Source organism: Salvelinus fontinalis, chromosome 37, assembly GCF_029448725.1.
Source record: "Salvelinus fontinalis isolate EN_2023a chromosome 37, ASM2944872v1, whole genome shotgun sequence".
In the NCBI taxonomy this organism is placed as follows: Eukaryota; Metazoa; Chordata; class Actinopteri; order Salmoniformes; family Salmonidae; genus Salvelinus; species Salvelinus fontinalis.
This window is the reverse complement of record NC_074701.1, coordinates 24,054,457-24,067,446: the sequence shown is the minus strand read 5'-3', so window position 1 is coordinate 24,067,446 and position 12,990 is coordinate 24,054,457. Positions and strand designations below refer to the sequence as shown.

At 44.9% G+C, this 12,990-nt stretch overlaps 1 protein-coding gene across 2 annotated transcripts in view; it reads right to left on the bottom strand.

Moving 5' to 3' along the window:
- Positions 1-1,908: 1,908 nt before the first annotated feature.
- Positions 1,909-12,990, bottom strand: part of LOC129836399 (serine protease HTRA1A-like) — a 40,958-nt gene continuing 29,876 nt past the window's right edge. For both annotated transcript variants that reach the window (XM_055902505.1, XM_055902504.1), the window contains exons 4-9: positions 11,675-11,869; positions 11,553-11,585; positions 11,205-11,319; positions 10,898-10,955; positions 10,540-10,635; positions 1,909-2,548 (exon numbers count right to left, since the gene is read on the bottom strand). In XM_055902505.1, the coding sequence (XP_055758480.1) occupies positions 2,380-2,548; positions 10,540-10,635; positions 10,898-10,955; positions 11,205-11,319; positions 11,553-11,585; positions 11,675-11,869 (666 nt within the window). In that variant the 3' untranslated portion in view covers positions 1,909-2,379. The remainder of the gene's footprint in view (positions 2,549-10,539; positions 10,636-10,897; positions 10,956-11,204; positions 11,320-11,552; positions 11,586-11,674; positions 11,870-12,990) is intronic.

Here is a 12,990-nt window from a genome sequence, read left to right as displayed (position 1 = left end):
TACATACAGTATATATATATTTTTATACCTTTATTTAACTAGGCAAGTCAGTTAAGAACCAATTCTTATTTTCAATGACAGCCTAGGAACAGTGGGTTAACTGCCTTGTTCAGGGGCAGAACGACAGATTTGTACCTTGTTAGCTCGGGGATTTGAACTTGCAACCTTCCGGTTACTAGTCCAACACTCTAACCACTAGTCTACCCTGCCGCCCCATTATTCCATTCCAGGCGTTACTACCTCCCCAATTAAGATGACACCAGCCACCTGTGTGAGGAACATGACTCATAGCGACTGGTAGAGATTCCCAGGGGACGAATCTAAAACACAGGTATCATAACCCCTAGAAGTCAGTTTAGCTCAGCTATGTGCATGACATCACATGGCGATGATGATAGTTGAAAGAAAGTGATTTCGGACTCCAAAGAAAAGTATTTGCATAAGTTCCTCTGACCTATAGATACTACATCAGGCTAACAAGTCTGAGGACTATATGATCAAACTAAAATGATTTCTGGGTTAGACATGGACAATGCTTAGTCTAGGTAGATACATTTAAAATACAACATTTTACACTAGGTCTAGCCAAATGTTTCTATCTTAATCCATCTCTGAGTTTGATTACACATGTAACCAATCTAAGCCAATTAACACATATTGACACAGCAGGGCTAATACACAAGAGGCATGAGCTAATGCCGTCATGGCCCGTATGACTGAATGTTTTGACACAACCCCTGGCTTCTGACATAGGCACACCCTGCCCTTCACAGCTGAATACTCCACTAGACTTAGGGAGTCACATGTGCTTGATGTTTTCACTGTCTCTGGGTCAGTTAGCAACCCCACTGGAACAATATTTTTGCAGAGTGATGTGAAGGCTATCAATGGAACACTTTCAAACATCTGTGTGATGGAGAAAAAAAGTAAAGTTGAATCCACCATTAAGTGTTTTCATTGTGTACAAGGATGTAATGCTTCATAGAACCGTTAGATGGCAGCAGTTGCTTAACTTGCATTTCCTTTTTACTGTTATTGAAATTCGCTACCACACTCTTTATACACATCTAACGTACCATGGTAGATCAGCTCTCCTATATATTTTACTCTGATGTGTAACTTGTGAATACTGCATTGGGAAGATTACAATCCTGAGCCACAACATCTGTACTGCACTAGGTTGGCTCAAGTGGTCTCTGTCATTTATGCCCAAGGATATATCCTTTTAATGGTATTCATTCACTGAAATCAGGTATATTCTAGGCCTATATCAACTGAAAACGATCACTTTTGGGGATAATATAACATGTTGTTCCCTATACCCAAAATACTATTGTATTTATGATAACACACACACAAGTGCATACAGTGGCCAGTTTACTGTAATCATGTCCTGCCCATAACCTGCTTGCCATGATGTCTAGAATGTGTACCAGTCCTCTTACATGATTATGTTATGCCTGTAGGCTATGCCTATGAAGTGATGGCAGGGAGTTTTAATAGTATGACTGCATCGTGATGTATTTGGGAAAGGACTTGGGTAGAGTGTCTTCATGTGAGTGTCTCATCATCCGTAGGACCTCATCTGGATCACATTTGTTGACCATTCTCCTCCCTGTGAGGTCAGCCTATCAAACCATTATGAAGGCAGTACAACTTAATAAAAAAAACAGCCCCACATCAACTGTGTCTTCCTCGTGAGTGTGTGTGTCATGGCAAAGCTCATACTCACTCAAATAAAATATTGTAAACCTAATCTCAGTCAGGATGCAGTCCATCACAGTGTGTGTGTAAGTGAGGGAGATACGGAGAAAAAGAGAGAGAGTGCTTGAAAAAGATTGTGAGTGAGAGACGTGAGCACTGCATGTTGATCCTTACATTTCCAACATTAAAATTACAATCATAAAACGCTGTTACAAGTCTTTATTCTCTTCTTCGTAAATGTCATCGACAAACAAACCATAAAACTACAGTACTTAGGTAAGGAATTAAGAAAACAATAATTGCACAACTCGCCCAGAGCTGCTCTCCACATTGTTTTAGATTGCCATGGTGGGCCTCCATCTGAACAATCAGTCAGTATAAAACAACAAAACAAGCAGATCACAACAGGTCAACTGGCTTGTGTTTAACAGTAAACAGTAGTAGAAGCGTATAATAATAAAAGTGTAATAATACACATGGATGAGGAATTACAACTCTGCTGAGATGCTCTGTACAACCGTTTCTTTCCAAGGCGGTCTTAACCTGGCCGGACGCATGGTGCCACAAAACCCTAAAGGCCACAGATACTCCATGGGGCGTGATTAAAAACACACGTCCATATAAGGTCTATTGGTGATGGTAATGAGCACCAACTCATTGGTGGGGCTGGGGGGGTCATGGGTCGATCTCCATGGGAGTGATGGTGATGATGGTGTCCTCGTTACCACGGCGAACCACCACCTGCAGCATGGTGTCCTTCTTGATGATGGTGCTGACGTCGGTTGCAGAGGTGATCTGCTGGCCGTTGATGGAGATGATCACATCATGCTCTTTCAGACCCCCACTAAGAAGAGAAGGACACATCAGAATGAGAACTACAGAAAGAAACATGCTGGATGGAACAGTTAGGTATAGTGCTGGGCAATATGGACAAAATATCAAATCACAATATTTTTCACATTTTTTACAGTATTTTATGTTTTTGAATAATAAAAGTTCTAAATATGCTTTATTAGTAGTTCATTACCCAAGACCCAAGAGTGGCAACACATAAATTATATGTGATTTCAATGGGGCTTTCTCCATTCTAATTGTTTCATACTGTTCAATCCAACTTCAAACCCCAAAAATATTTTCAGCAGTTTAATCCATTGTTTTGCACTTTTGTTGTCACTTCCACACTGTGCAACACTTTTTTTAAAATAGAAAAACAACTAAATGTAATGTTCTAAGTCGACAACAATGTTTAAACCACATCAGGAGACCACTTTTAAAGTTGGAAAAAACATGAGAAACATGTTTGATTTTTGAGTGTATGTCACGCCCTGGCCTTAGTATTCTTTGTTTTCTTTATTATTTTAGTTAGGTCAGGGTGTGACATGGGGAATGTTTGTGTTTTGGGTGGTTATATGGTAAAGGGGGTGTTGGGTGTAGTGTATGGGTTTGTGTTGAGTGAAGGTGTCTAGCTGTGTCTATGGTTGAGTGTAGGTTCTAGGAAGGTCTATGGTTGCCTGAATTGGGTCTCAATTAGAGACAGCTGGTTATTGTTGTCTCTGATTGGGAGCCATATTTAAGGCAACCATAGGCTTTAGCTGTTTGTGGGGAATTGTCTATGTCTGTGTCTATGTTGTACGGTTGTTGCTTGTCCATGCACTTACGTCATTAGCTTCACGGTCGTTTGTTGTTTTGGTTTGTTTTGTGTATAGTGTTCTTTTTTGTGTTTTTTCCTCTCTTCTAATAAAAGAAGATGTATTTTGCACACGCTGCGCCTTGGTCATCTCTCTCTCCTATAGACGATCGTGACAGAATTCCCCACCAGAATCGGATCAAGCAGCGTGTGAAACAACAACAGGACCCACCTACACAGGACTATTGGAATTGGGAGGAAATTCTGTACCGCGAAGTACCAGGAGAATATAACCGCCCCAAAGCTGAGCTGGAGGCAGTGAAAGCAGAGAGGCGGAGATATGAGGAGGCAGCACGGAAACAAGGCTGGAAGCCCGTAAGTCAAACCCAAAAATTTCTTGGGGGGGGGGGGCTCTCGGGTAGTTTAGTTGGGTCAGTCGGGAGACGTGAGCCAACTCCTCCTGTTTACCGTAAGGAGCCGGTGAGGGCGGATTTGGAGGAGAGTGACGCAGAGACAGTAAAGGAGTTAATGGAGAAATTGGAGGAGAGAGTTATGAGGGATGTATTGGTTTGGTGCATGAGGCACGGCATCCGTCCGAATGAACGTGTTGGTGATTTAATGTCACCGGGAACAGCTCTCCATACTCATCCTGAGGTGCGTGCTAGCCGTCTGGTTAAGAGGCACAAAGCCTCCTGTGCGTCTCCAGAGTCCTGTGCGTCCTGTCACTGCTCCTTGCACTAGTCCTGTGGTGCGTGTCCCCAGCCCAGTACCACCAGTGCTGACACCACGCACTAAGCCTCCTGTGCGTCTCCAGAGCCCTGTTCCTCCTTCACGCACTCTCCCTGTGGTGTGTGTCTCCAGCCCAGTGCCTCCAGTCCCGGCACCACGCACCAAGCCTCCTGTGCGTCTCCAGAGCCCTGTATGCACTGATCCTTCTCCCCGCACTCGTCCTGAGGTGCGTGCCCTCAGCCCGGTACCACCAGTTCCGGTACCACGCACCAGTCCTATAGTGCACCTTCAGAACTCAGTGTGCCCTGTTGCTGCTCCGCGCATTAGCCCTGAGATGCGTGTCCCCAGCCCGGTGCCACCAGTTCCGGCACCACGCACTAGGCCTAATGTGCGTCCCCAGGGTCCAGTATGCCCTGTTCCTTCTCCCCGCACTAGCCTGAAGGTGCGTGTCCTTAGCCCGGTGCCTCCAGTTCAGGCCTACAGTGCGCCTATTCAGGCCAGAGCCATCCGTCTCCCCAGCGCCATCTGAGCCATCCGTCTCCCCAGCGCCATCTGAGCCATCCGTCTCCCCAGCGCCATCTGAGCCATCCGTCTCCCCAGCGCCATCTGAGCCATCCGTCTCCCCAGCGCCATCTGAGCCATCCGTCTCCCCAGCGCCATCTGAGCCATCCGTCTCCCCAGCGCCGTCTGAGCCATCCGTCTCCCCAGCGCCGTCTGAGCCATCCGTCTCCCCAGCGCCGTCTGAGCCATCCGTCTCCCCAGCGCCGTCTGAGCCATCCGTCTCCCCAGCGCCGTCTGAGCCATCCGTCTCCCCAGCGCCGTCTGAGCCATCCGTCTCCCCAGCGCCGTCTGAGCCATCCGTCTGCCCAGCGCCGTCTGAGCCATCCGTCTGTCCCGAGCCGTCAGAGCCGCCCGTCTGTCCCGAGCCGCTAGAGCCATTCGTCAGTCAGGATCTGCCTGAGCCGCCAACCAGACAGGATCTGCCAGAGCCGCCAACCAGACAGGATCTGCCAGAGCCGCCAACCAGACAGGATCTGCCAGAGCCGCCAACCAGCCAGGATCTGCCAGAGCCGCCAACCAGCCATGAGCGTCCAGAGCCGCCAGCCAGCCATGAGCGTCCAGAGCCGCCAGCCAGCCATGAGCGTCCAGAGCCGCCAGCCAGCCATGAGCGTCCAGAGCCGCCAGCCAGCCATGAGCGTCCAGAGCCGCCAGCCAGCCATGAGCGTCCAGAGCCGCCAGGCAGCCATGAGCGTCCAGAGCCGCCAGGCAGCCATGAGCGTCCAGAGCCGCCAGGCAGCCATGAGCGTCCAGAGCCGCCAGGCAGCCATGAGCGTCCAGAGCCGCCAGCCAGCCATGAGCGTCCAGAGCCGTCAGCCAGCCATGAGCGTCCAGAGCCGTCAGCCAGTCATGAGCTGCCCCTCAGCCCAGAGCGGCCATTAATCCAGAACTGCCCCTCAGTCCAGAGCTGTCTCTCTGTCCGGAGCTGCCTTTCAGTCCGGAGTTGCCCCTCTATCCTGACCTACCTCTCTGTCCTTAGCTATATCTCTGTCCTGAGCTACCTTATCCCGGTGCTGCCACTTACCCTGGTGCTGCCCCTTACCCTGGTGCTGCCCCTTACCCTGGTGCTGCCCCTTACCCTGGTGCTGCCCCTTAGTCCGGTGCTGCCCCTTAGTCCGGTGGGGTTAAGGTGGAGGGTGGCCATTTGGAGGAGGCTACGGAGGCGGGTAGTGACTGTGGTGGGGTGGGGATCACGACCAGTGCCGGAGCCGCCGCCCTGGAAGGAAGCCCACCCAGACCCTCCCCTAGACTTTGTGCTGGTGCGCCCGGAGTTCGCACCTTAAGGGGGGGGTTATGTCACGCCCTGGCCTTAGTATTCTTTGTTTTCTTTATTATTTTAGTTAGGTCAGGGTGTGACATGGGGAATGTTTGTGTTTTGGGTGGTTATATGGTAAAGGGGGTGTTGGGTGTAGTGTATGGGTTTGTGTTGAGTGAAGGTGTCTAGCTGTGTCTATGGTTGAGTGTAGGTTCTAGGAAAGTCTATGGTTGCCTGAATTGGGTCTCAATTAGAGACAGCTGGTTATTGTTGTCTCTGATTGGGAGCCATATTTAAGGCAACCATAGGCTTTAGCTGTTTGTGGGGAATTGTCTGTCTGTGTCTATGTTGTACGTTTGTTGCTTGTCCATGCACTTACGTCATTAGCTTCACGGTCGTTTGTTGTTTTGTGTATAGTGTTCTTTTTTGTGTTTTTTCCTCTCTTCTAATAAAAGAAGATGTATTTTGCACACGCTGCGCCTTGGTCATCTCTCTCTCCTATAGACGATCGTGACAGTGTAGTTACCCTTTAATTCAAGTGTGCAGGTACCTAGCACTTATTTGGTTTTCAGTGTGTCTGTAGCACATGAGATGGAGTTTGCAAAACAAATGGCTACTTGATTGATGCATATGATCATGTTATCATTCTGTCCGGTAGGGATAGGCTACTTTGTAGCTAGTTAACATTTAATAAGGTTTTGGGGAAAGCCTTTCCATCTCCCAGAAGACGGTTAGGTCTATCATTAGCACTGCTATATTTTTCCGGTTCCTTCATTGTTTAACTTCATATTATGAGGAATGTCTTACCTATCTTCAAAGTAACGTTAGCCTATTGTCACGCCCTGACCGTAGAGAGCTTTTTATGTCTCTATTTTGGTTTGGTCAGGGTGTGATTTGGATGGGCATTCTATGTTCATTTTCTATGTTTTGTATTTCTTTGTGTTTGGCCGGGTGTGGTTCTCAATCAGAGGCAGCTGTCTATCGTTGTCTCTGAGAACCATACTTAGGCAGCTTTTTCCCACCTGTGTTTTGTGGGTAGTTTTCTGTTTTGTGTCTGTACCAGACAGAACTGTTTTGTGTTGTTCCATTTTGTTATTTTGTCTCAGTGTTCAGTTTTAATAAATAATATAAATAGATCCTTCTCATTCCGACAACGAACGTTACACCTATAGACAAAATGTGCACCATAGAAACGTGGAGGCAATTATTTTATATGACTTATATGCGTTCTATTGGTTTTCTTTCATCTTTCTTTCATTGTCCAGCAGCCAAGGGCATTATCCTAGTCATGTTAGCAACCCATGATAGTTCTAATGGATATCATATTTACATCTCTGTCCATGAAACCACTTCCATGTGCGGCGTGCATTTTAGAACACTGTTTTCCTGCTATTTGTATTTTGGAACATTTGCGGATTGGCCTACCACTGTGAACCTTGCTGCAGTGAAAATATGTAGAAATAATAGTTTATCAACATTTTAAGCTAAATATTCTGAAATGTTCCATCAGACTTATTAATTCATATGGCGTATACCTCTACTACACTACGTTGATACGCATAGTGGTAATTAAGAAGTGAGTGTACGCATACCTGCGTACACCATTCACTACAACACTGCTCTCAGTACTGTACATTTAGCAACCTAGCTAGACAGCAAACTAGCAATTGGCATTAGCGGCTAACAAGCTTTATTTCAGCCACAACTTGCTAAGAAAAGACAAACTAGTTGGTAGACAGTAAGATACATAAAATAATAGTGTAATTATAGAATGCTTGTAGAAAGCAGCACGTCGCCAATATCTTGTTGCATCTATCTGACCATGCAGACTTCAGAGTGAACAGCAAGAAAGTGCTCGTGACTCCATGGTTGAGCAACTGCCCTCTCCTTGAGTGACAGGGGGCACAAACCAAACATTGAAATACTGTTATAGAAGGTTAAATAAAAACCCAAACTAGTCCATGCATCAATACCGGCTGTCCAATCAAAATCGAATCTTTTGACAAATTGGAAAAATATGTTAATTGTGGATAATCCTTTAAGAAAACCAATGGTTCAAACCTCATGTCTCTATCATAATCAGTTCAAGATTTATTGGCATTTTTACCCTTGTTGGATTGTCAAAATTAAGGTGACTAAATGGGGGCCAGAGAAAAAAAGTAGTACATTTTTTATTTAAAAAATTCAGGAAACTAGCATCTAGGCTAGGCTTGGATGCTGTGTGAATATATGGTGCTTTCAAGACAACTGGGAACTAGCTGAAATCATGATGTCAGTGATCTTCAGATCGGAAAGTCTGAGCCAGAGTTTCCAACTTGGAAATCCGAACTGGATGACCGTTCATAACTATTTTTCCCAGTCGGAGCTTGTTTATTTCTGAGTTCCCAGTTGTATTGAACGTGGCATAAGGCTACCTGACAGGTTTACCATTGAACTCGTCATATTTCTTCTCAAATCCGAAGGACATATGCCACGTTCAAAACAACTGGGGACAACTGAGAACTCGGAAATCTCTGACTTCCAACTTCAGTGCTTTCAAGATAATGGGGAACAACTGGACAAACTAGCTCTGAAGGGGAAAAATTGTTTGAACTGTCATCCAACTCGGAAAATCTGCCATCTTTCTAGAGCTCTGACTTTCTGACTTTCTGACCTGAAGACCACTGATGTCTTGATTTGACCTCATTCTTTTCCGAGTTCCCAGTTGTCTTGAAAGCACCATTAAAACAATATTGATGTCGAATTTGAGACATATTTTAGTACACACTGTTCATATTCATTTGAAGTTCCTGTTCTTTTTCAAAGACTTGTCACAAAACAAGCACATCTCTGTGAAATGTATTAAGAGCACTGAGCGTACCGCAAGCTTTTTCTTTTCAAAGCCTTTTACATTTATTTCAGCTTGTGTCATGCTAATCTTGCTATTTGCGACCTGCGGAAAGAACTTGGAAGATGGCGACCACAAAATGTAAAATCCTCAAAAGTTTTGGCAAGAGCTAGGTGTCGCTCTGTCAACAGAGCTAGGTGCTTATTATGGGATGTATTAGGTTATGAAATCCGACTTTTTGGATATAATTGTAATGTATGTTAGAGGAAGATCCGACTGAACAATTCCAAACATATTTGTCTTGGTAAAATTTATTTTATAACATAAGGAAGGAAAATGTCATCACCAAAGCACATATTCAACAACTCAGGGCAGAGTTGGTGGACACCCTATATATAGTAAAATACAATATACCGCCCAGTCCTAGCTATAAGATCATTTTAAGGTACTTTTAAGGTATAGACTCAATATTGGTCTTTATTGCACTGACAATCAGCTAAGAATGGATTCCATCGGCCTTGTTGCCTTTCACACATTCTATGATGCCTTAGTGCTACAATGAACTGAAATGAAAACAAATTGACCCCTTTCAATTATCCTTCATTAAGACCACAATAATTACAGTAAGTCAGGTGGAGACTGCTTTGTGCAACACACTCCTGTCACGTTCCTGACCCGTTTTCTGTTATTTTGTATGTGTTTGACGGTCAGGGCGTGAGTTTGGGTGGGTAGTCTATGTTATGTGTTTCTATGTTTGTTAAAGGATGACCTGATATGGTTCTCAATTAGAGGCAGGTGGTTTTCGTTTCCTCTGATTGAGAGCCATATTAAGGTAGGTGTTTTCACATTGATTGTGGTGGGTGGTTGTCTCCTGTGTCTGTGTTTGTCGCGCCATACGGGACTGTTTCGGTTTGTTTGTCAGTTTGTTCTTTTGTGTAGTCATTTTTCCTGTTCGTGAGTTCTTCGTTTTATGTAAGTTCGCATTGTTCAGGTCTGTCTACGTTTTCGTTTTGTTATTTTGTAATTCATTTCAAGTGTTTTTTCGTGTTCGTCTTCGTCTTTAAATAAATATCATTATGTCAAATTACCACGCTGCATATTGGTCCACTGATCCTTCTCGCCTCTCCTCGTCCGAGGAGGAGGAAGAAGTAGACAATCGTTACAACTCCCATAGACCAAACACACCCAGAATAGAACTCTAGTAAAACGAAATTGCACAAAGACTGGAGCGGTTACCAGAAGTGATATCAAGGCCTCCAATTTGCACACAACTACTCTCTAATCACACACGTGAACAGAGGCCGCCACCACCACTTATAATACAGCCACACTTCCACATTCCCCTCATACTACTCAGGAAAATACGACTAACACTTATATCTCCAATGAAACACAGAGAGTGTACTAGGGTTGGGTGAGTGGTCCCAGGAAAACCACAGCATACCCCTTGCTGCTTGAGGGAGGAAGGGGATGGCTGACCTCAGTGTCCCCCAACCCCTCTCTGGTAGAACTGTGGTCGGGAGGGGATTCTTGAGTGGGTGAACAAGAATTTTAAAGTGAGTCTCAGCAATGTTTTAGTAAGGGTGTTTGTGTGTGTGTGTGTGTGCATTTGCACGTGAAAACTGGAGAGAGAGTGTGAATGTGAGTGAGTTTGTGTGGGGAGAGTTGGGCGTTGAGGGTCTATATAAATTTGAAACATGTGTACAGTCAGCGGAAGGAGCCAAAGACAATATCCCTTAGCACAGAAAAAGTCAGACAACTTGTCCTCACACTCATAAGAAACCTCCACTGTTGGTGAGATGGAGTGAGTTTCTACTATCCCTGTTAGTTTGTACTTACGCCGCGGCCGGCGTTTTAGATATCACCTCCATGACGTACGCTCCAGAGGTAACATCAGGGAAGTCTTTGTGTCGCACCTTCAGCTCCTTGGTTAACCTACAGAGTGAAGGGGAAGAGGTGCTCCGTTTTAAGAAGAAGTCCTCTGTTTTCCGTATCAAACTGAAATGCAGTTCACCAGGTCCAGTTCAAATACATTCTTTTTGACAGCTTTGAATAACTGCATTTTCCAGTTTAGTGTACACATTCACAGTCTCAAATCTGTCTTTGCATGTATCGGGAGTTGACGGTCCTAAAAAAGAAAAGTACCATCTTTATCCTTTTCATTACAAGTATAACCAGTGACTAAGGATCTACTTACGCTGGGGTGAGTGTCATCATCCTCACACCAATGTATCTCTTCTTTGTCACAGCTCTTCCTAAGGAAACACAACAACAAGAAAACCACCAGGTTTGCAATGGGGTATACCTTTCGACTTGGAGGATAGTTGAGTGATTCTGAAGCTAGGCCATGGGTTAAGATTAGTTATAAAGGGGCTTGAATCAAAATGTCTAAGTGTTTATGGTTATCCTCAAAACATGTGGATAAGAGTGTAGACAGGACCTTACACTAATGGGACATATTAAGATGTTACACACAGGATGACCGTAGGGATTTAGCATCCTACCTCGGGACTGTCTGTCGTAGGATTCAGTCAGGAACTCTTGGATCTTGTCGGAGGGGATGGCGAATGAGATACCAGCCGTCACTTTCAGAGTGTTGATCCCGATCACCTCACCATCCTTCAATAACACAATCAATAACAAAGTCATTCAAGTAGTGTCTGACAACCAGACTGACCAGAATCACTCATAAACAAAGTAACACACTAATAACACTGTAACACTCCTACACGCAATCACACAGTTGCATACAGCCTCAAAATATTATGTGCCATCATTCAGACACATTATCTGCTGTCTATTAGACATGTACAAAAACTGTATAGCTGTCAATAAACAAACAGTATTCTCACCAGATTCACCAGAGGGCCTCCTGAATTACCATACTGTAAACAGAAAATAACATTACTTCAGTTCTCAGTTCACAATCCTTTATGATGTGTGTGTATGTGCGTGCATGTGTTCACAGACTCACGTTGATAATAGCGTCTGTCTGAATGTATTCCATTTCAGAGTTGCGTAGGCCCAGCTCCTTGCCCCCTCGTTGGGTTGTGCTGACTATTCCTGTGGTAACTGTGTTCTGGAGGGAGAAGGGGCTTCCGATGGCCACCACAAACTCCCCAGGCCTCAGGTCTGACGAACGCCCCAACATCAGCACAGGAAGCTTGATCTGTAGGGGGGACAGGTTAGGGGGGAGGTATTTAATAGGTACACATCCCTCAGTAACATTGAGTTATATCTAAGCAGCAGCACTAGAAACTGTGGGCCGTAAAACTATCCTTCCCCACATACATACCATTGGAGGCTCCTCAGAGGAGGAAGGGGAGGACCATCCTCCTCAGTGAATTTCATAAAAATAAAAATAGTAAAACATTGAAAAGGTTTTAGATAAAACTGTACTAAATATATTAATGTCACCAAATAGTCTACAGTAGCCTCAATAGCACTGTAACGAGTGCGCTGAGAGTCGGGAAGCAAGTACAGGGAGTGAGTGTTTTAATAAATTAACAAAACAATAAACACGAAACACAAACAACGCACTGACATGAAACAGAGTCAATAACACCAGAGGAAAGAACCAAGGGGAGTGACAGATATAGGGAAGATAATCAAGGAGGTGATGGAGTCCAGGTGAGTGTCATGAGGCGCTGGTGCGCTTGACGATGGTGACAGGTGTACGGGATAATCAGCAGCCTGATGACCTAGAGGCCGGAGAGGTAGTATACATGACAAGCACTCTATAGGGTAGCACCATGGTATAGCCGGAGGACAGCTAGCTTCCGTCCTCCTCTTGGTACATTGACAAAACCTAGGAGGTTCTTGGTACATTGACAAAACCTAGGAGGATCTTGTTTCTCTCCCCCTTCCATAGACTTACACAGTAATTATTATGACAACTTCCAGAGGATGTCCTCCAACCTATCAGGGGTCTTGCAGCATGAACTGACAATCAAAGGATCAGAGAATGAATCTAGTACTGAAAGAATAAGCTACAGCTAGCTAGCACTGCAGTGCATTACATATGGTGAGTATTTGACTCAAAGAGAGAGAAAGACAGTAGTTGAACAGTTTTCAACAAAAACTGTATGTAGTGAGTTTACTAAAGCATTAGTTTCATTGGCTATGTTGACTAGGACGTTACTTTAGCTAATATGGTGACAACGATGAAGGCTGTGTGTAGCGGTTATGACATGGTTTGGCTTGGAAAGTTTTTTTTTTGCCTGGTCACATACATCTGATGTGTTGTTCATTGAAGTCCACAAACGAAGGGAAAGGGTGAGAGGAGGAGAG